Here is a 23,702-nt window from a genome sequence, read left to right as displayed (position 1 = left end):
AGCTAGGGGGGAGGTCCAGATATCATATGAAACTAGAGAACCTAAGGAATCCATTGGTACCATGTCATTCTAGCCTTGTTACTTAAGGTTTTGGTGTCTTAATGTGGTATTTTGGAGGGATTATTGACAATTTTTATCAATTCTCAAGTGGTAAAAAATGGTTAAATTTAGCACCAAATCTGTGTAACAAATGGTATCAACCCAAAAATTGCTTATGAGACGCAAGTGAGCATGGGATGACCATCATATACTTCCATTACGATGTTCTAAACCCTTGTACATTTTCACAATTTATCTTAATTAAATAATTAATGAATTAATTCATGTTGGGCTGCACGGTGGTGCAGTGGTTAGCACTGGCGCCTCACAGCTAGAGGGTTGCAGGTTCGAATCCGGCTTGGGACCCTTCTGTGTGGAGTTTGCATGTTCTCCCCGTGTGAGCATGGGTTTTCTCCGGGTACTCCGGTTTCCTCCCACAGTCCAAAGACATGCAGGTTAGGTTAATTGTGGACTCTAAAATTGCCCGTAGGTGTGAATGTGAGCGTGAATGGTTGTCTGTCTCTATGTGTCAGCCCTGCGATGGACTGGCGACCTGTCCAGGGTGTACCCTGCCTTCGCCCAATGTCGGCTGGGATCGGCTCCAGCCCCCCCGCGACCCCTAACGGGATAAGCGGTTGCAGATGGATGGATGGATGGATGGATTAATTCATGTTTATTTATGACTACAGCAACTTGACACACAGTGCTGAGCTGTAGCTCAAATTAATCTTCAGGTTCCCAGCTTTCAGATGATGTACACCACTTCTACTGTTGACCTGCTATCTCCCCCTAAAGATCCCTTTTCCCCCCCTAAAAAAGACAAAAACGGGTCTATTGTGGGTGTCAGAGGGTTCAAGGCATTTTAGAAGTTGTATATTATTTTACTGTAGGTATGGTATTGAACTTTTTATTTGTTTTCTTGTGTAATAAAGCTTTGTGAGACCAAAGCAAACTTTCAGTCTTGACTGAGTGGATCATTAAGTTTAATCTGAAATAAATGTAAGACCGTCTGGCAGAAAACGGATGCTGAAGGGAACAGAGTTAATATTCATAAAGAGAAACAATCTACAGATCTGTAGCCAGATCTGCTAGAGAGGAAGTGATGCACTACACTGATGTACAAAACCCGAGCTTTGATAAAGCATAAACTCTCGTATGTCCTCTATTTGCAGATTGGTTTAGCTGGAGGGTTGTCTGCCGAGTACATTCAAATATTTAAAGTAATGTTCAACTGGAAATGACTTTTAAGTGAAACTCAATTTGAGCACAGATCAGCGCAACTCGCTATAATCTTCTTGAAATGAACCATGTGGGAATTACTCTGCAGTTTTTGGTTGTTTTCTTTTACTCATACATTCATAAAATGCCAATACAAGTGTTCAAAAGAAAAGCTGAGTGCTGTGTATGCTTTGTATGCTTATTTGTATGCAGAAGACAATGCGCTGTGCAGCCCAGGGATCTTGTAAATGTCATGAAAATTAACTTACAACTATACGCCTTCCAATTCCGATTACCAGTCTAATCATGAGTTTCAGCTTCCGCCCGATGGGTACAAGGCCTAAACCCAAGTATCCATGTACTGTAACAGAACCAGCACATCCATTATTACGAGCCAGGCCTGTCATATGCTATTACCAGTGGCTGATGGTAATTGACTATGACAGATGAATGCTGATGGATGGGTTTTGGATTCAAATTCCTTGTGCAGTAGTGAATACTATATTCAAACATCAGCATGTAGCGTGGCTACTGCTCCTGCCCTGCACCATCTGCTTGGTGCTGTAATGATAACGGCATCGGATAGTGATGCACAACATTAACATGCCTCGCTGTCTCCGCTGTGCAGAGGCCTCTCCAATCAACCTATACACACAGACCGGAAGAAATAGAGAGAGAATAGCACTACGGGCACCAAGGGCCGGGCTCTAACCCAGCCCGACCCAATAATGGAAAAACGTTGGGAGACATTTCCACATTCATTTGGCACCGAAGACCTGGAGTACACGGTCCTCCTGACGCATTATTAGCTAGTGCAATTACAGCTCAGAGAGCCAACCCGGTGGGTTCATGAAGCTTGGTCGAACGCAAGAAGGCAGGTAAGAGGGAGATGGATAGGCCAACTCACGGTTCACAGGATGCAGAGCTGAGAAGATGAGGGTTGGGAGAAGAAATGCACAGAGGAGGTGAGGCGGGGGAAATGGAGAGATAAATTGAGTGGAATCGGCACGTTGGATTGTTCACTGAAAAGGGTCAATGTTTTGCAACACTCGTTGCTGCTGGTAAGCGGGGAGTCCACGGCAGCCGAGGGAATCTGTCAAGTTAACAGCTCACTGTTGCTACTGGATTGTGACTTAAATCCGTGCTGCCCGGCGGAGGCTTATAGGGCTCTATGGTATCCCTGCACTGCCTTGCTTAACCCCGGATAACCCCCCCCCACACACACAGCACTGAGGATACCCATGACAGACTGAAGATCTACTTCCCATTTTTCTTGCATTAAACACTGATGAGGAGATAAATGCTCACTACATATCAATATCTATAAGTAATCCCCATGTGCTCATGAATATTAACGCCGCGTACAGACTAATCTTTTTCCCATCTTGTAAAACATGTAAACTCTACAATTTCCTACATGCCGATATTTATTGTTGATGGATTTTCTGGGTCTGGGTCATGGTGGCCGCAGGTACCTTAATATGATTAAGTATGATTTAAAGCATAATTTGATGCATGACTGTACTCACTGATGGGCTGATTATCCTTTAATATAAAAGGGTTTGAGACTGCAGATTTTGAAAATTTCCCACAAACTCCTGCCATGGCTAATATAAAACTTCTTCCATCCATCAATCTGTCCTTTTTTTGCCACTTAAGTAGGTCAAATTCAAAAAAGCAGCACGCGAAGCAGAGTAGCCCAGACTTCCTTTTTCCCAGTCAGCATTTCCTAAAGCCTTCCCAGAGGCCATGTGGGATGTGTTATCCATCCAGCATGTTCTGGGTCTGCCTGGGAGCTTTTCCAAAGCTGGACAAGTCTGGACTATCTCCATAGGGAGGTGTGTAGGACCCACCCTGATTAGATTCTCAAACTGGTTCTTTTAAGCACGAAAGAGCTGTGGTTTCACGGCATAATATTTCTGTGTGTCCTCGCCCTATCCCAAAGAATGAGCCCAGATGTGAAAAAACTCATTAAAGCAGCTTGAATCCGTGATCTCATTCTTTCAGTCACCACCCAGAGCTCATGACCGCAGGTGAGAGATCAACTAGTAAATCCAGAGCTTTGCCTTCAGGCTTAGCTCCCTCTATAGTCGAGTACAACACCCACATGACTGGGAATTCTGTACCAATTTGCCAACCGATCTCAGACTCCATCTTACCCTCACTCATGAACAAAATCCCAATTTACTTGTACTCCCTCACCTAAGCCAGTAACTTTAGGGCTGCAAATTAATCCAATTTTAATTCCAATTACGATTTTGGCTTCTAATGATTATGAAAACAAGATGACAAAGATAAAATTATAATTGTGTATTTCGCAATGACGCTCTCTCAACATGTGGAGCACGCTTACTTTGATCTTTAACGTTGGATGGCGGTGTGTCTGGCCTCTCCAGTCCAGCTTTCGCTGCGCCGATTTCCATCTGGCGATTGCCTCGTTATCATTATGGTTCCCTTATAGCATTGGGTTTAAATACCAAATATTGGCAAATACCTAGGTGCTTTTGCTTTTTTCTTTGACAACAAATCCTCCGCCATCGTCTTGTCTGACAACTCTCTCTCGTCCCGCGTGTGAAATCGGACTCCTACTGCTCTATGCTGAGACTCCATACAGAGCAGACACATTCACTGTCAGTTTGTAGCGTCCGTCATCCGACTATGTATTGATATCACGCCGCTGATATGCGAAAATTAAGTAAATGGGTTTTATTTCTACAAAAAAAGGCAAAACGACAGTGGGGACAGTGGGCAAGTTAATGTAATCGCTGTAGGCCCGAACATCGTTTAACACCAGTAACACCAACTACTGCAGCAAGCCTAGTCAGGAGTCTGCCGCGACGACGGCAATCCACACGCCATATCTTAAAACACGGACAGTTTACCATGCTTTGTGGGTGTGACTTTTTTGTCTTCACCATTCATATCCAGACAACCAATGTGTTTCTGATTAAATAATACTAAAGCACAAACTTGTTTTCAAGAGCACTTCATAGATCTAAGCTCTTCATTTTGCTCTCAAAGTGCACCAGACAAAAAAACACAAATTGAGCTCAATGACCCCTCCAGTATTCTTCCAAGATTCAAGAGATTAAAGAGGCTCCGCGACCAGGATGGAAGCTGCACTGCTCCTCCTCAATCGGAGATCGGTGGTTCATTAATCGCCTGGAGCGTCCTTTTCCAGTACCTTTACATAAGACCTCCTGGAGAGGCTGAGCAGTGTGATACACCAAGAGCTGGGGCACATCTTTCTTTCCCCTTATTCAGAAGTGCGAACCACCACTCACTGTCTCATCTCATTTCAATCATTTATTTTCCTTCACGTCACAAGAAAGTAAGTAAATCTGTATTCCTCTAATGACACCCTAGAATTGCAGAACAATGAAACAAATAAGAAAATGTTTAAAACATGGAGCTTGACTGTATCAATTTGAGGAGAAACTTACTGTGCCACCAACGATCCTGCCCAAGGGGTACCAGGCCCTTTCGTCAAACCAGTTGAGGAACTCGTAGAAGCCATTTGTGGTGAGGTGATGTGTTGATCTATAATTGAACCTGAAGAGAAAAGAGAAGAGGAATGGCTGAGTTTAAGGCAAAATAACAACCACAAAGAAAAAAACATCCGACTTCCATTTCCTCGATCATAATTTGCCAAAATGTTATAGCTATTGACAGACCGAAAACACTTAGCTCTAGGAAAGGAAAGAAAAGGTTATTTCATTTCCAGATTTTCTGAAGGCGGTCTGAATGGGTAAGCTGCAGAGACTTTGCCTTGTTAGAATAGGGAAGATAAAGCCTCCATTCACTATGTGTGCCTTTGTGCTGATGCCAACATCTCTCAGGTCAGCCCTCGGTTAAAAACTGGAGAGATGAAGGGCGCTCACACATACTGTGGCATTTTTCAGAACAAAGCCTGCTTATTGCACAGATAACTCCAACGGCAACCACTGGCATGTGCTGAGGTGACAAAGGCGGGAAATGGGTCTGGTGTTGGAACAGAGAAATAACAACAACGACACAAAAAACAAACCCTGAGAATAAATATAAGGAATATCACAGCAAACAGGCCTCGATTCACACCGTGGCGGTGGTAAGCTGAGGGGGTTGGAACACTGTCAAGCAGCAGAACGAAAGAGCTGACACTGTTGAGAAGGCTGCTGCCAAAGAGGACGAAGCAAGTGTTCAGGAAAAATTCAGAGGCACCTTTTTTCGCTGCACAGCTCATTAATGTGGGCTGCTTTATGGCATGTTCAGAGGCCCGTATACCTCATGTAACACACTTCATGCATAGAGACCCTATAGCAAGGTAGAGCAGATTGCTAAAGGATAATTACCTGTTCTGCTGGTTTCTAATAGAAAGGACAGGAGATCATCTGACATGACTAATCAGATATTTTACACACAAGAGAGGTTCTTTGATTCAGATTATATCAAGTATAACAATATCTTCAGTCAATAAACATGGTAAGGTTACAGCAAGGAGCCTAAAATGTGTAGCTGTTGTTCTGCAGTAAAAGAAGGCTAAGAAGCCTGAAAATGCTGATGTTTTGAAAAAATATATCTAATTGCAATTATTTTGACTGATATTACAATTGCGATATGATTTGCCCTATTACAGGGAATGATCACTTTTAGACTATTATTCTCATTTTCATTGAAAAACGTATTAAGATGATTATAAAGTGATTTTTTTGTAGGGCTCTGTACCAAACAAAGATGTTTTCTTAAGTCTGTAGATTATGATGTGCAGCGTGACAATATTTCATTAAAAAATATAATATATATATATTATTATAAATAATAATATAAAATATGTAGATATTTTTTATATAGATCTAAATTGGGATCTGCATCAAAGTGCAGTAAGACAATCACACTAACATGATCAGATTTTTTATTTATGCACATGCAGCAGTTCATGAGATCATTTTAAAAAGGGAACTATGCTCATTTCTAAAATTCATACATGTTATTCCTATGGTCTAAGACAGTTCAAAAACATGAACAACTCTCTCCGATATCACAAAATTAGAGCGATAAAACTCAAACTTGTGATGTCATCAAGTATAAAGTCTGGAGCTGCCCCATAGACACTGAATTGGGAGAGATGTTCTAGATGACACATAGCTGAGAGCACTACAATAGAATAAAGCTCACTTGGGTGTAAAAAAGAAAACAAACATTCCCATTCATTGTCTATAGAGCAGCTCCAGACTTTATACCCTATATCACAATTTTGAGTCTTACTTCTCTGGTTTCTGGCTTTGAGAGAGAGAGTAGTTCATGTTCACTAATATTGATTGAACTTCACTAGGCCATGGAAATAACATAATGGGATTCTAAATTCAGGCTGTTACCCTTTAAATCGGTAAAAGAAATGATTGGATCTGCACCTGAATCCAGATCTGTGTCAAAATGTTATCAGTTGCTCCCCTGGCCTATGACCTAACAATCTAAATTTCACTGAAATCTCTTGACAGGTCTGTGAAAGATCCTACTACCCAGACAGCATCAAATACATGGGACCTACTTGGTCAAAGTAACTATAAGTAAATCAATTCCAGGGACATTGTGGCAAGTAAGGCTATGTTAATTGTGGGCTGTAAAGAAATGTCAGCAAAAAACAGTATGGTCTCAGAAAAGAACAAGTAACACAGGCCTGTCAACAGCCCCAAACCAAATCAACAGCCTTTCCTCACTTCTACTCCACAGTTTGAGATTTAGTAGCCTCTTATACAGTTTAAGTGTGTGTGTGTGTGTGTGTGTGTGTGAATGAAGTAAAACTGGGAGAGAGGCATCAGCAGAGTTGTCACAAAGCTGCTGGAGTGTGCGCCTCTTACACACTCGTGATCAGGACAGTGTGTTTAAAATCGCTGGCATGAGGTGCAGCTCATTAATCATCACAAGGTGCCTGGTTTTCTACCGCCTTCACATAACACCTGAAGCCGGAGCAGCTCTCCTCCCTCATGCGGTGCCTCCCATCTCGTTTCCGGAAAGAGCATGCTGTTGCCAGATATTAGTCATTTCAAACTTAATGCTGAGAACCAGTCTGTTCATCTCGAGCACCACGCGTCATTTCGAAAATCTTTTCCAATAACTGACTCCACTGTAAACTAGGGGTGTAAGAAAATATTTATACACGAGTATCGCCATATTATGTTTTGTGTGAGTGATACCTCCTATTCATACATCCGATAGATGTGCAGAACGACAATAATTCATTTAAAATGGTATTTTGACACACATTTCGCCTTTTACAAATATTGCACCTCCCACGATTTGAAAATTTCAGTAGGCCATATTGCAACTGTGTTTATGTAATACATCTAATATTGTTTTTTTATATGCCGATATAAAGCAGTCAAGTTCAACACCTTTGACAAGTTGTACCAAAAACCCACAACTCTCCATGATATTTTGATGTTCTATTGAGTGTCTAGGAATCGTTACACCCCTATCGTGCAGGAGTGGAAAGCAATCTTCAAATTGAGCGTCTTTTCAAATTCTCTATGACAGCAATTATTCATTACATGTATGAGTCATTGGAAGCAAAGTAGTCAGAAATTAGATGTTGAATATTCTCTATCCCTTGGATGAAAACATTGGGGAAAAAAATAGGAAAGTATAACGGGCATTGTGCCCGTTAAAGTGATCTTGAAAAGCTATTGAGGAGCTGACATGAGTGTTTATCCTTGCGGCTCCTTGGCCAATCATATCACTCAACCACAAGACTAGGGCCCTGAATCTGGGCACAGTACACCCTATGACAAACCCACCATCCAGCTGGAACGCAAGACTCACAAAGAAAAGAATACACCATTGTTCTCAGTTTTTTTGGCTCGAAAAACTCAGCTCAAATTTTGCCATTGAAGATTCAATCTTATCCATCGCAACTTAGTTCTTCCGTCCTCCAAAGCTCATTTTACTGCACACAATTTCAAGTGGCCAACCGAACTGCTCTTTCAAAATCAGATAGTCGTCCAGACAATACTTGTTCTTCCGTTCTGTGAGTCTATTTCCTTTAAATACTGAGATGTGTGCAAAGAACCACAATGTTACTAAGTGCAAGGCTGCAGGGGTAGCCAGGTGTGAGAGAGTTCTACCACAGCGGGACTTTGAATGCAGGTGGAACTGGACGGCCACTTTTGCCTCATTGTTCTGCGGCTGTCAAACCAGCGAGGCAGAAACAAAGCGAATTCAAAGAAAGCATTCTAAAAGACAACTTTGCACGCCGCCAAAGCCATATCCACAAAACCCATTTTCCAATGATCTCATGGACAGCCGAGCGGAGTGCTTTATCCCTGCCCTTGTCACTTTGATGGGGCGGATAATGTAGCTCTGCCAGGCACATTAGCAATTTAATGCATAGCTGCCAATATGGTCTCAGGCCACGGAGCACATGATGACGAGTGATGCCACTGCAGCACGTCCAACTACCAGCGAATGAGCAACACACCTCTAATACCATAAAAAAAATGAATTGGACTGATGGCTAGGAGGATGAAGGGGAAAATGGCCTCTAAATCAACCCCTCTGATAATATCTCAAAGCAAAAATGAAAATTAGGACTGGCATATTGTGCACTTTAGATCACTCGGGGCCCCCTGCCGACATCATAATTCATTTTAATCAAGGTCCGTTTCACTGATTACCAGTTTCCTGTTGAGACAGGGCCATCATCATCAGCATGACTAAGTGGGCTCCATTGCTGTTTACAAGCCAGTAATGCCTCATTCAGTATCGACTACATAATCAGATGCATCATTGCCTTTTCCCCACTGGTCCGCGATATGGTGAATGTCTAAATAGACTTTTGGTTCCAGGGGTGTAATCGCCACCTTGACTAATTAGCCACCTCTGTCAATCTCTGAATGAATAACGTGTAAATGAGAGCCGGGTTGGGGACACAAAAGACAAGTGAGCACATACAGCATGAGCTACACAAAACAAGACACTCATCAAATGGGCAGGTTTGAGCAATACCAAGGTGTTGGTGTTTTTTTAGAGTTTGCAATGAAAGAAGGGATCCTTGATAGATAAAGGTGGGGGATATGGTGGCCTGCATCTTTGCATGCAATCACAAATCAAAAGTATGGTAGTTAATGTCACAATATCAGGCACAAGACACAATTAGGGTAAGACAGATGCAAAGGATACTTGTTGGATAGTTAGTTTACATCCATGTCTGTCCAAAATATCATCACTACATCATTTTATCCTGTTACACTTTTTTTAGTTATGTTCGGAAACGTGTTTTGTGAGGTCACAGTAACCTTGACCTTTGACCTCCAAATTCTAATCAGTTCATCCTTGAAGTGGAGGTTTGTGCCAAATTTACAGAAATTCGCTTAAGGTGTTCCCGAGATATCACGAGAATGGGACGGACGTGAGGTCACAGTAACCTTTGACCAACATATTCTAATCCGTTCATTCTTGAGTCCAAGTGGATGTTTGTGCCAGATGTAATGAAATTACCTACAGGCTTTCCTGAGATATTGCTTTCACGAGAATGGGACAGACGCGAGGTCCCACAGTGACCTTCACCTCCATAATCTAATCAGTTCGTCATTGAGTCTAAGTGGACGTTTTTACCAAATTTCAAGAAAATCCCCCCATGAGTTGTGGAGATATTGTGTTCATGAGAATGGGACAGACGGACAACTCGACATAATGAAACATAATGCCACCGGCCACGATTATCGCCAGCGTGGAGGCATAAAAAATATAAAATGGGAATTTCTGAAGGATACAAGTTAGATCAAATTCAAAGCTAAGAAAGACTGCAAGAGAAACTGAACTACAGCTGAGCTTTAACCTATGGTTGCCGTTTATGAGGCAGTAGAGTAAAGGGCTAGTAGCTAGTAGATTCGGGATCCAGCTTTTGGACACTTTGGCAGGACGGATCCTCACTGGGACAGCGCTTAAACCAGTTAAAGAATCACTAGACCTACCTGCAACCCCAACTGTAAATGTGGGTCTCTGACTAAACTCTTGAAGAAGCCCCTTACCGACGGTTTTACAATAACAGGATTACAACTATCTTCACCCTACCGAATTTGACCTTTTAATAGTCCCAATAGGATTTTCTGGTTGGATTACCTGAGAATTGCATGATAGTTTGTTTTTTAGTTACACTGCACACTTTCCCTTCCTGCCCCAAAACTAATACCTCCATGCTGGTGGAAAGGGTCACGCTAACTGGCTCACTGGACACTGACAGCTGCCAAATAGCTTTAATAGTGCTGAGTGTCCTGCATGCCTGCCATCGTCTGACAAGAAGAGGCATCCTGGCATATCATCTAGCGGCTGTATCACTTCAATCAAAGGGTGTTGTGTGAGTGTGTGTGTGTGTGTTCCTGCTGGTTCAATAGCCCAGTAAGGTAATTGCATTCTGTAGACGTGTGATGGAAATATTGTGCACATGGTACAAGACATCACTTAGTAAATCTGAAATGAAATATTGGCTGTAATTAATTACCAGCCTGACAGCATATGCAGCAGGTTCAATGAGGCACCGTCTCAGTTGATGGGTTGAAGGTTGTTTATAGAAACCGGAGCAGCAAAAACACATGAACTGTATCATTGGGAGATAAATACCAAACATGCAGCTAATTATTGCCAGGTCAACCATTAACAAAAATCCCAAACAGGCAAAAAAATATATCTAATTTCAATGTGTGAACACTTGCTGACACTAGAGGGAGCATTCTTCCTAGGGCATTTTGAGTGCAGAGCTCATCTTTTGAGATAAAGAGGTCCAGGGACAGCCATTTAATCCTAATACTATTGGAAATAAATCCACCCAAAAGATTTTTCAATATTAAATATTCTCCTGCATGCTTGAACACAGACGATGATGTTTCCGAGGAACACATTTAAAACATTTTTTTCACAGCTGTTTTTACTGTTAATTAATTTGGTTACAATAATTCCAGTGGTAAACAAGTTTTGCATATTCCAAAGACCCGACCAAGGCCAGCAAATAGTGCTTGTAGAGGCAAGGACTACAATGCATACAGCAACTGGGCATTTTTGTCCAAAATGTCATCACTTCATAATTGTATCCTCATACATTTGTGTGAAATTGGCACAATTAGCATATGAATTATTGAGTTATGGCGAAAAACGTGTTTTGTGAGGTCACAGTGACCTTGACTTTTTACTAGGGCTGGGCAATAAATCAATATTATATTGATATTGTGATATGAGACTAGATATCGTCTTAGATTTTGGCTATCGTAATATGACATAAGTGTTGTCTTTTCCTGGTTTTAAATGCTGCAGGTGATGTAATTTTCTGAACTTTCCAGACTGGCTGTTCTATCATTTGCTTTTAACCTACTTACTCATTATATTCACATTACTGATGATTGTTTATCAAAAATGTCAATGTCTAAATATTTTGTGAAAGCACCAATAGTCAATCTTACAATATCGTCGCAATATCAATATTGGGGTTATTTGGTCAAAAATATCGTAATATTTGATTTTCTCCATATCGCCCAGCCCTACCTTTGACCACAAAATTCGAATCAATTCATACTTGAGTCCAAGTGGACGTTTGTGCCAAGTTTGATGAAATTCCCTCCAGGTGTTCCCGAGATATCGCGTTCACAAGAATGGATCAGACGGACGGAAGAATAAACGGACGGACGGACAACCCGAAAACATAATGCCTCTGACCATGGCTGTCGCCGGCGTGGAGGCATAAAAACAAGTTACTCTGTAGGACGTGTTGAGAACCTTGCCAGAGAATCCCCCCAAACATATCAACATTTGAATTTCAATTAAAACGCTGGACTGATTAAATGTGCATTTGGATCAGTGCTTAGCACTGGATTGATACAAAAAAAAGCCCCTCTAATCTAAGCTTTTCTGAATGAACCAGCTGGCAATGGTAACACAAGCAGATGGTTTCTGTTTTTGTGCCTTGGTGGGGTGTAAGATCATCATGTCAATATGCAAAGAGCCAAACTACTGCCTGTTGGAACTAATGAATGAAAATTGAAAAATGGCACTGCATCTTGAGGTAAAGAGACATAATGGCATAAATATTGACTTGCCAAGGGGGATAATTTCAATAGACATTACTGTGCTCCAGCTTTAACTGGGAATACCCAACAGACGCAGAACAGCTATAAACTAGAATTGTTTATTTGCTCCAGCACCACATTTTGACAGTCAAGATAAAGATTCACACATAAAACAGTTTAGGTTATAAAAAAAAGGGAGCAGAGTTATTCAATTCTGAAATAGGGCACAGCCTGATAAAGATTTGCCTGTGCCCAGCTATTCTGTGAATGTGTCGATGCTGCGTCTCTTACTCTAATAGTAAATGCGAAAAGAAGCTTGTGGAATTTTTTCAGTTTGGGAATATGCTGCTTTATGTGTAAAATACTCAGTCTGAGTTATTTGTAAGCAATTAGCCAATGAGCTCTACATTTTCCTGACACCTGATTTATGGAGAGCAGAGTCGCTGCTATTGACATCCTAATTATCTTTTCACAGACACACAGACTCTTATTCACACCTGTGTGAGAACAGCTTGGCAATACCCATCACAATGACACAGACTGATAATGCCTTGCGGGTCTAATAGAACAATCGATCTTGAATTAGGCTATTTTCTTAGCCGAGCTAGACAAGATGCTTACACAAGCTATAAGCAGAGAAGGAGAGGCACTGAATAATAAATTACCCAAACAGGGCCAAGAGTGCACAGTGATCATGCATGCAGTAGTAGTAGTCCTAGAACAGAACAAGTCTGAAGCAAGAATGCAAAACATTGTCCATCTGCCTGAGGTGGTTGAGTGCACATGGCTGGAGAGGACTGGTGGTTCACTCAAAAAACGTTTGTTGGCTATACATTTAATTTGCTGGTAACACTTTTCAATAACCATCATTTGCAAATGGTAAATTGATAGTTAATTAAACTTACTTAGTTATTTTACTGTTAAACAACAAAATAAAATTAGTAATGCTATAATTTATGTTATTTTAACGTTAATTGTTGCACATATAACATTTTATATAATATATATACTATATATATATATATATATACTATATATAATTATGTGTGTATCTGTTGATGATAAAGATGTTATTTGTAAACCTTAAAGAAATTGTTTGTAAAACATCTATAAACATTACATAGATAGATATTTGTAACACTTTGTTAATGGTTAATAATTGGTTTGTAAGCACTGCAACTGATGATTATAATACTTTGTTAAATTGTTAATAAATACTTTGTATGGCATCTATAAACTATTTAGATAGATAGTTCATACTTTGTCAATGATTAATAATTGCTTTCTGGTCCATCTATCTATGTTAAAGGTTTAAAATCACTTGGTAATCATTAAAATGTCATAATGTGTGCAACAATAAACTGATAATATATACTTACATATTCAGATTATTCATGCTATATGAATTTAATTACACCTATGTTTGTATGTCTACAGAACACCGCCATACTCTGTTCCAATTAAAAAGAAAAAACTAGAGACGAGTTTAGATCCTGGCTAGCCAAGCTCCACTGGAAACAGCATTTCTCTATAGTGGTTGTTCAGCAGCAAATGACAAAACTTTAAAAAAGAAATGTGTTTAAAACTTGGGAGAGAAAGAGAAAATGGAGTATTTAATCCTCTTGCATTAGGTGGAGGTCTGCTGCTGCCAGTGAAGGGCACAGGACAGTGGAGGTCTATTAAGAAATTTCAAGGTACACAGAATCGTTTCACACTCCACGGCTTCCTGCATTTTGGACTAAACAACTACAAACAGATTAGTGATCTAAACAAAGCAGCCGCTCAGCGGGATCTAACCGCTCCCCATGATAGGGTGATGAAGAAGAATGTGCCTGGTCAACCGAGTCCGATGAGGCGAACTGAGTCAAATGAGGCCAACGGAGCTGGTCTTACAACCAGAACATTGTCTGCTTCCTACATAGGACTGACACCTAAGTAGGATTTGAGAAATAGCCTTGTTTTCCTGTGCAAACCACACACCGTGGTTTGAGGGAACACACCACACTGTCTCTACCTTTTGCAGACATAAGATGTTTATGATTTACATCACAGTGAAAACACAAAAGTAATACACAACAGCAGAAGCAGAATGTAGGATGGATCTAATTGAGTTGTTACAGTATGCCTACCATACACTAAGAGACTTTGAAAAGACTTTTAAAAGACTGAAGTCTGACACCCGTCTCACATCTAAAGACAGTGTGTCTTGAGTCACAGAGTTTTTAGTCACAGACTAAAATATTTTGCAACGACTGAGGATATTGCACGGTCACTATTTACAAGATTACAACTAGATTTGTTTTGAGATTATGTCACATCCTGCTCTTGGTGGAAATTTACAGGAAGAAAAACTGTTGAGAAAGAAGTTGCTGCAGCCCTTGAAATCCCCAGTGAGTATGCTATGGTTAACTAGCTAGCAAACCACTCGAACGGGGGGCTACTTGCAAACTAACGTTAGCTACTGGAATGTTTGCTATTAACCTACAAGCTAACTGTATGTTTCAGCTGGAGATTGCTAGCTTCAATCATATAAATCAACAAACACACTTGTGTATATGAGAGAAAGAGAAAGAGTGAGTACTGAAGCCAGATTTATATGACTGAAGCTTCTAGGCTAATAGCACACGTTACAGTAGCTTTGATTTTATCAGAACTGACAGATTGACTTAAGACAGCATGGACTGAGTTTTATGACCATCTTACACTAAATTATCAAAATCATGGGAGAGCGCCACAACTCTAGCAAAACCCTCGTGATTTAATTCCAACATTGGAGATATGTCTGCGACAGTGACATTGCTTGAAAAGTTGTTTGGTGTAAGGTTGGCTTCAGTAATGCAGTGGGAGATGTGAATTCAGATATGAAAGAAACAACTGTAGCTGGTGGGACATTGTCAACGTATAATAGAAAAATACAACTTTTTTGATGCCCATATTTTCTCTCTCCCTTCCTTATATGTAAATGGAGGTGGACAAAACATAATACATATACTACAAAATCACTACTGAGAATCTGCCACCTCCTTTCTGTCTCTACGAAAATTGTGTCAGGCACTGAAGGTGCATTTCATTCATTGTACAGGGAGCAAAGTATTGTTTTGGTGATCTAAAAGAGAACGGAGGGAGAATGCTAAGGTATTCGTTTTAAAAAGCACTCACTAAAAATAGGCTGCAATAACAAAGAGAATGAGCTGAGACTGGGGGTCAGCCATAATAGGCAGGGGTCGAGATTATCAGCACTTGCGAAAACTGTAGTCAGATGTGCAGGGAATCCATCAATGACAAAACCATTAGGCCACTGTGCTTTCTGTGTTCAATAACACTACACCGAGGTGGCCATGTGGCGCACAATTAACCAACTGGAGCTGGGTTAGTATTGATTAGTAATTACAGAAGATAGATGAGAAATCTGAACCCCAACAAGTATTGCTTTAACACGGCAGCAATTACTGTGCTGAATGCATTCTTGGGTAAAATGTGGGTATGAGTAGAACAAGATGAGGCGGCCTTCCCTTACACCCTTATTAAGTTTGATGGTGTGCAAAATGCACACTACAACCGTGCTCAAAGAGAAGGTTTGACTGATGTTACCTTGATCAGTCTTCAAGTAGCTCCTATCACACGCTTAATATTCCACGGCATGATTGCAGAAATGCAGCTGAATCTGTCAGTGTTCAAAGCAAACTGATCGTCTTTTAAAAGATTAAGCTCCTCTTAGTGTGGGCTGTAATACTATGAGTTCCCCACAGAGCTTAACTCCCCATCTCTCACAAGAATGTCCCCGACTGAACCCAGACAGGACATGGAATCTGGACAAAGCAGTGGGTACATAAGCAATGTATTCACTCCGGATTTACCCCCATCAACGGAATTATAAACGTACCTACAGCGATGAATCCTCCTGCTAATTTACTTAACATATTTGGGTCATCTTTGTATTCCCCTCAGTAAAAGGCAAGAAGCAGCAAAAGGATGCTGTTGATTCTACTATTTGCAAAGAGCGACTGAAATATCACTCCACAACAACTAATTTAAGCATGTAGACAAGTAGATATGGGACTGATCCGATCTAATTTTGGTATCCGATATGTCGTAATTTACGTATCGGACATCAGACTGAGGTTACCGATCCACGTACCAGTCCATATAATTATGTAATAATGGTAGAGAATGTCCCTTCGGCCGCGTTACAGCTGCAAAGAAGCTAGTTAGCTACGCTAGCATCTTTAGCATGGAGGTCGAGCGGCTTCTCCAAGCCCAAAACAGGAGAAGAACATGATAAACAACACGTTACTATCGGTTGTATTTTCACAATAACACGGCAAAGCCTGTTGTTTGTTTTCACAGTGATGGTCTTTCAGCTCTTTAAACAGATGGTGAGATCCACTCGCGGTGATTCATTAAATAAACCCTTCAACATTTAGGCTACTTCTAGCAGGTATTAATAATCTAGCTTCTCGTATATGTAACACTATTCCAGCTGATTTCTCACTGCATGGTAACCATAGCAACCTCTCACCACTTCCTCTATTCAACGTCCGACACAAACATACTTCTGGCCTCACCTTTTATTACTTGATCAAAATGAATGTGTGTATAAAAAACATCTGGTCACACCACACACTATTTAGGAACAAAGCAGATTTAAGAAGCAGTCATACACATTGTTGATTTTAACTTATTGAAAGGGTAATGTTAGATATTTATTATATTTTCCTAACACAGTTCTTGCCCTTTTATTTCAAATATTCACTTTGAAAACCTTATGAAGGAGTTGTCAGTTTGCCATCGCACTCCTCTTTGAAATTTTCGTATTGCTTTTGAACTCATGTATAGAAATCTACTAGTAGTTGTTCAAGTTCAAAACATTAAAGAAGTTGCCATAGCAGTTTGCACTCCTACATCTGTTTGTATGTGAAACCTGCTTAACCTACAGTTCAAATAAGTTGCATTGGAATACATTTAAATCTAATGCAAAATTTTATGCAAATTTTATGCAAAGAGAACTACAATTACAGGTATCGGCTGATATCCAAATTCAGGTATCTGAATCGGAACTGATAAAAAAGTGGACGGTGCATCTCTATAACCAAGCACACATTACAGTACTTTTCAACTCCAAAAAACGGGGAACTAGGTGGGCAGCCATCTGCCTTGATCGGTTGGGTTGAGAGAGAGAGAGAGAGACAGAGCTGCAAAGCAACAATAATAGCACAACAGCTGTAATAATATTAATAGAAATACTACAGTCTCGAGATGTAGCCATCCATCCGCACACGACTCCTCCAAAGGAAGACTCTGATGAATCCTGTCTGATGAATTTATTGGGTTGACAACTGATGAGCGGCTTTCAATTGCAACAGATGTTCCAGTGACAGTCTCTGCACACTACATGGACGCCAGATGGAAAATTTGAAGCGTGGTTCTTAGCACTGGAGATTAAGAGCAAGCACTGAGAGGAGTGTCACTAAGTGCAGTGTGGACACGCTGGGTGGCTACAACATTATGAGATCAATGTAATATAGATTTCAGCACCTACTGTATAATGGCTATGTAGAGGAAATACACCTGAGGGGTATGCACTGTAACCGCCATTAAACCCATAATCACCCTGTCTGAAAACGGACTGATGGTAAAAAGCCATTGAAACGCCGCAAGTCCTAGTACTAGAGTCAACAGTGGCTGCCTACCGCTGAGAGACCAAACAGAAGCAGCTCACTGTTAAACCTGTGTAAGCTTGTTCTACACATGCAGGGATAAGACGGGGAGAATTTACCATTAATAAATATTTACATGTGCCTGAGCCCTTTCAAAATTCAGGAACCTGATGATTTTCACGGTTGAATTAATTTAGGGTTTAAACTTATTATGAAAAATGGATACAATTAAAATTTCTGCAGGCATAAGCAGTATCCAGATCTCTCAAGAAGGAAAATAACCATTAGCAGCACCGTTAACACTATCAAATATGCTAAACTGCATGCTTTGCTAGATTTAAACACACCAAACAACGAAAACCCAAAGGCAATAAAAGAAATTAAGTCAAATATGATTTTAGTCCCTGAACTTCAAATGCTTTAACAGTATGTCAGGCAAGCCATAACTCTTAAAAGTGGTAGTAATGTTTTTATGACAACGTATCAAATATCAAATGTGAAAGTAATATGTCACTGTGAAAGGGGGGTCGCTCATAGTGATGAACCTATAGGGAGTTATCTGAATCTGCAGCTCCTTCTGGCTTTATGGAGCTTTATTGTTGGCTATATGTTGTGTTTCAAATGCCAAAAGTTATTGAAAGTGATTAGTCACGAGAACCGATGCTTCAGTACAAGTGCTAAGATTCTGAAAATGTGAGGGTACTCGTTTTTCTACGGTACCGCAAGTACCGGATGCAGTTCTTCTGGAACCGACAGGGGCAGCATGTACAAGTGTTCTAGTCTGTCGTTTAATGCCAAAGAACAAGAACGCTTACCAGCACGGAGCAACAACAACACTCACAATTTGCAAAATGCAGACGATGTCATCGAACTTTTCAGCTGAAAAGTATGTTTGTTGAAGTACATGGGATTTATTACTTTGTTTTTGTTTTTCACCGCAGTATTGAATTGGGTATCAAGAATCATGGAATTGAACTGGTATTGGTATCAACTAGACTACCTACATTACCCCAGTGTTTCACAAATGATTATAAGGATACACGAAGAAAACATTTTGATGGGATTGGAGCAAATGTGAACATTTGTGTTGGCTGTTTATTGATCAAAGGATATAAAGTACACTAGCGCATGAAAGACTGACAGACACAGTAAGTAATCATTTTGTTTAAGGGCACCTACTGTTAGTGTTAAGGGAACTTAAACTGGTCTCGTTCACCATATTTTCCAAGCCAGTCTTCCAGGTCACAGACTCCCCTCCTTAAACTCTTTGTTAAGTGCTGCAGAGCCGATAAGCCCAGCTACACACACTGCTGGATTTAGAATTGTGTTAAACGTCTTCGAAAGTGATTCAAAAGCAACTAAGGATTTGTACTTTGAGTCCATTTAAAAAAGGTGAGGGGAGGGGGGGGGGGGGGGGAATGGGACGTTTCCCAAAAGCACAGAGTCACTGAATCTCAAACTGCAGCGTGTGAATCAAAGGAAATGGATGAAAGGCATGCCAATTCCACATTTAGCCAAGGAGTCCACTGGGGCAGAGGCTTCTCTTTTATCAAAACCCACTGTTTCCATCGACCAAAAATAGGAAAGGCACTGGGAGAGCCAAGGCAGAAACAGCAGGCAGCGGTGGATCCCAGAGATGGGGTGTAATTACTGGCAAACAAAGAGCTTTGCTGTCATAACGGGCGGCTAATCAATTGGATATCGCAAACACAAACACCGAGGACAAACAGCAGCAATAATTACAGGCCTAATCATCACATAGTGAGATCTCTATTGAAGGTATTCTCATAAGAACTCTTGTGTGAATGCTTCGTGATTTGGAAAAAGAACAGCACGGGTTTACCCTGAAGTTTCTAGTATAACTATTGACACGGTGTAATGAAGGAGGCATTAAACAAGTATGCACAACCAGCACCAGTGGGCTACCTCTGGGTCTGAGAAGTGAAACCAATGCAGAAGTGCCTTAAATTCGCATTCTGTCTAAAAGCCAGCAGGGGGCGACTCCCCCTGCTGGCTTTTAGAAAAGATTCATACATTATTATTACATACTAATATAAAAAAACAAAAAACGAAGCATTCGAATATTGATTTGGGGGTCGCATTTGGCTCAGCCCTACCAAAAACCAAGATGGTGACGGCCAAAATGCCGAAACCAAGGCTTCAAGACTGCAGTCCACAAGCCAACAGGTGACATCACGGTGACTTCGTCCACTTCTTATACACAGTTTATGATTAGCCCTCGAAATAATCTTGCTACGGATGTGAAGGAAGTTACACAACTCAAAGGCTGTAAAGCTTAGAAGGACCAGTACATTTTGGAGCCACACACTATACTAAATCTCCCCTCTGTGAGGCTCTAGGCTGAAAATCCTGCAGTGAGGGTAAACTGAGGGCGGCTGCCCACCGCCATCTACAGCTTAAAAATCATCTTCTCTTCACCCAAACATCCACCTGCGGCGGGAAAGTGGGCAACTGGGAGAAAAGGCTCTATTAAAACGCCAAAAAATGAAACCATAAAAGTAGATGTTAAAAACACAGCTGTGGACAATTATGCAGTCCACATTACAATTGATTCCCCTGGACAAAAAGTTGTTATTGCTCTGCCCTTTGAGGATAATGGTTCGGCAATGAATTGTACAGTCACTAAGAGAGCCGGTAAGACATTTACGCCTCATTGGCTTAAAGCATCAGCGCAAGGCGCTCAATGAGGCTCCACTCAAAAAGATACTGAGCACTCTACACCGCCACGTCTCTCTGCAAACTCGACAATCATTAATACAGTGAGCCTACATCATAACACAAGTTATTGCTGCCCCCAAAGCTGCCATATCTGCATGAATGGGCTTGCCACAGTGGTTCCCGAAATCCTGAGGGGTCAAAATTTACTGCCAGGGCTGAGTAATTATACACTGTCTTCTGTACCACTGTGGTCCCTTCATCATTATTTCCTAACACATGGCTGCCTCTGCTGTTTCATATTCTATGGTTATGAGATAATGGAGGAGAACAGAAGGGAGTGCTTCTCTCCCGCTCTTTTTTTTGCTCTCTTGTCCTACAGTGGTGACAAAGCAATGTTTCATTCCTCCACAGGGGAGTCTTTCAGGAGGTATAAACTCCCAAATCTTACATCCTCTTCAGTGCATAGAGAGAGCAGAGACACGTGAAGTCTGTGTTTCCTGCTGTAGATATCCAACTAGCTAGCTAGCCTGGGGTATGAGCTGTTTTATTTGCATGTAAACGAAGGGATAGTGTTTAACAGCAGCAAGTAGCTGGTTAATTCAGAATCAACTTTCCAGGGAAAGACACGTTGCTCTTTAGATAGCAAACAGATGTCGGCCCTCTGAGACTTGAACACACCTTACTGATAAGCAGGGCTCAGTGTTGTCCCGCTGTAAAATTAACAGGTGAGTTCTTCATGCACACAATGAAGTCTTCTTAAACACACAACTATGTCTATGAAGATTTTCTATCATCCAGAAAGTGTACCAACCAGTTAGCAACCTCCAGGTCTGAAAGTGAAGCCAATGGGGAATTGTTACACCATATAGGTCTGCTCTGTATATTGGATGCCCTGTTGTCTTTTTGAAGGACAAAAAAAAAATCAGCAACAAAAAGGTAGAAAAGGTCTGTGCAAATACCAGCCAGCATTGTTATCCATCTGTGTCTATGACGAACTTCTGTGTATATAGCCAATCAAAGCATTTCTATATTAAACCGCCTTCCCATAAAACAATAACCGCAAGTCCTCTTTCGTCTGTATGACAGTGACATTGACTGACAGCCAGACAGCCGCCTATGGCATACAGAGAGGAACCACAGACGTGTGCGTGCAAATATTAGCTTTCTAGCTACAATGTCTTAGTCACTTCTCTACATGCAAGCATGACCACATTTTGTGTTGCACCTTGGCTCACTGAACAAGCTGGGAAACACACTTCCAAAGCGAGAAAAAAAACACTCTTTAACCCTCTGAGAACCACAATAGACCCGTCGTTTTATGCAGAAGAGGTCAAATTTAAAAACAAAAATGGTCTCATTACAATGAAATGGCTACTATGGAGACTAACATCATCTCACATGAATACAATTGGGCTCATTGGATCCACAAGAGTCTGAGTAACCCCAATATGCAGAAATATGCAAATACACCATTTTAGAATGGGCGAAAATAACATTGTGCTGTACTGCATGCAAAAAAACTGCATGTTTTTTGCCCAAAACTGTATGGGATTATCATAAAGCTGGCATGTCTGTAAAGGGGAGACTTGCGGGTACCCATAGAACCCATTTTCATTCACATATTTCGACGTCAGAGGTCAAGGGACCCCAGTTTTTCCTTGCCCAATTTTGCCAAACTTCGGAGCATTATTTATCCTCCTTGCCGACAAACTAGCATGACATGATGTTACTAATGGTTTTTGTAGTTTCATATGATATCTGTTCCTTCATTCTAGCTCTAAAACTGAACGTGTCACAGCCTCTTAAAGTAAAATCGGTCGGGATCGCCCGCGCTCCCGCGGTTCTCAGATTAAAAAATCCTTTAGGCAAGGTAAATAGCTTAGTCATCTGTAGCACATTGAGCAGTTTCAAAACGTACCCGTTTCCCTTCTGTAACCTATCCCAATGTAAAAGCTCATATTTCAGACGCTGAATGGTCCATTCTCTTCAATAATAGCACTGCAAACAAACACTGACACTACGTAGGCATATGTATGCAGTGTTAAATTGTGTTTGGAGAAACAGAAGAGGTGTTGAGACTGAACCATTCTGTTAACAGACTGCAAAACACTCCCTGCATACTGAGCCATTTGCCCACATTAACTTCCATTTAAATTTGATTTAACCTGAGTGAACTACTGTGACAGCGTGCATTGCTCATGCTTACAAAAGATGCCTCAAAAGGTCTCCAGTAATTCAGTGAGTGAGTCAGTGTAAACAGCAATTAAAAACTTTTTTACTCACTCACTTGGATGGACTGATGCACAGCATGTTACGCATTTTAAGCATTAAAAATAAATCACATATTACTTTGAGTAACAATATTAATTGCTTATATGCAGCAATGTAGACTAAATATATAAATACGAGACTGCCTCAAATATTCAGTGTGAGTCTTGTCAGATCAGGTTTCCTTTGTAGAAGACAAAGGAGAGGAGCGTAGACAACATGAGCTCAGATCATGCAACCCAAAGAGTGCTCGTTTGATGTAGCAGCCCTTAATGACCCACGCAATCTAATGAGCAGCCATGCCGAATACAGATATCACCACGGGGGTGCTTCCCGACTTTGTAAAACACAGAAAAAGCTACTCCGTCACAACTGTGCCTCTGCATGCATAATTGCGCTGGAGGAAAAGGACATTGATTTGTTTGGTGGGGGCAAAATTGCTTGCGGTAATTTCCAGTTGAGGAAAGAATGAGCCTTTTGTTATTCCTCAAATTAAATGTCACCCCAGACACGGTGAAGCTTCCATGCTTTAGGGCGTCGGTGCCGAGGATGACGTATCGCTCGTGGCCAAATGGAGAATACTGTAGCGCCGCTAGTCATTGCTAAGGCCGAGGCATCCCAAATGCATCTCAGCGTGGGGATTAGTTTTTGTTCGAGTCTGTGACAGTGCAGCAAGAGCATTTAAAAAAAAAAAAAAAAGGTCCAAACTGAGTAACTGGAGTCTCGAGTTAACAAATAATTTTATACACCTCTCGAAGAGTGGCTGTGTGACCTATTTTGGTCACATGGCATGAGAAGAACTGTGACTGTG

The 23,702-nt window shown here is 41.0% G+C and overlaps 1 protein-coding gene across 1 annotated transcript in view; it reads right to left on the bottom strand.

Annotated features, from left to right (window-relative positions):
• The window catches only part of LOC141754707 (dolichyl-diphosphooligosaccharide--protein glycosyltransferase subunit STT3B), a 108,024-nt gene that overhangs the window by 59,484 nt on the left and 24,838 nt on the right, over positions 1-23,702 (bottom strand). The window contains exon 2 of the mRNA XM_074613957.1: positions 4,701-4,809. Coding sequence (XP_074470058.1) covers positions 4,701-4,809 — 109 coding nt within the window. The remainder of the gene's footprint in view (positions 1-4,700; positions 4,810-23,702) is intronic.

The sequence above is a fragment of the Sebastes fasciatus genome, chromosome 17 (assembly GCF_043250625.1).
Source record: "Sebastes fasciatus isolate fSebFas1 chromosome 17, fSebFas1.pri, whole genome shotgun sequence".
Classification (NCBI taxonomy): Eukaryota; Metazoa; Chordata; class Actinopteri; order Perciformes; family Sebastidae; genus Sebastes; species Sebastes fasciatus.
Note: the sequence above shows the minus strand (reverse complement) of the source record. Positions and strands in the feature narration are given on the sequence as shown.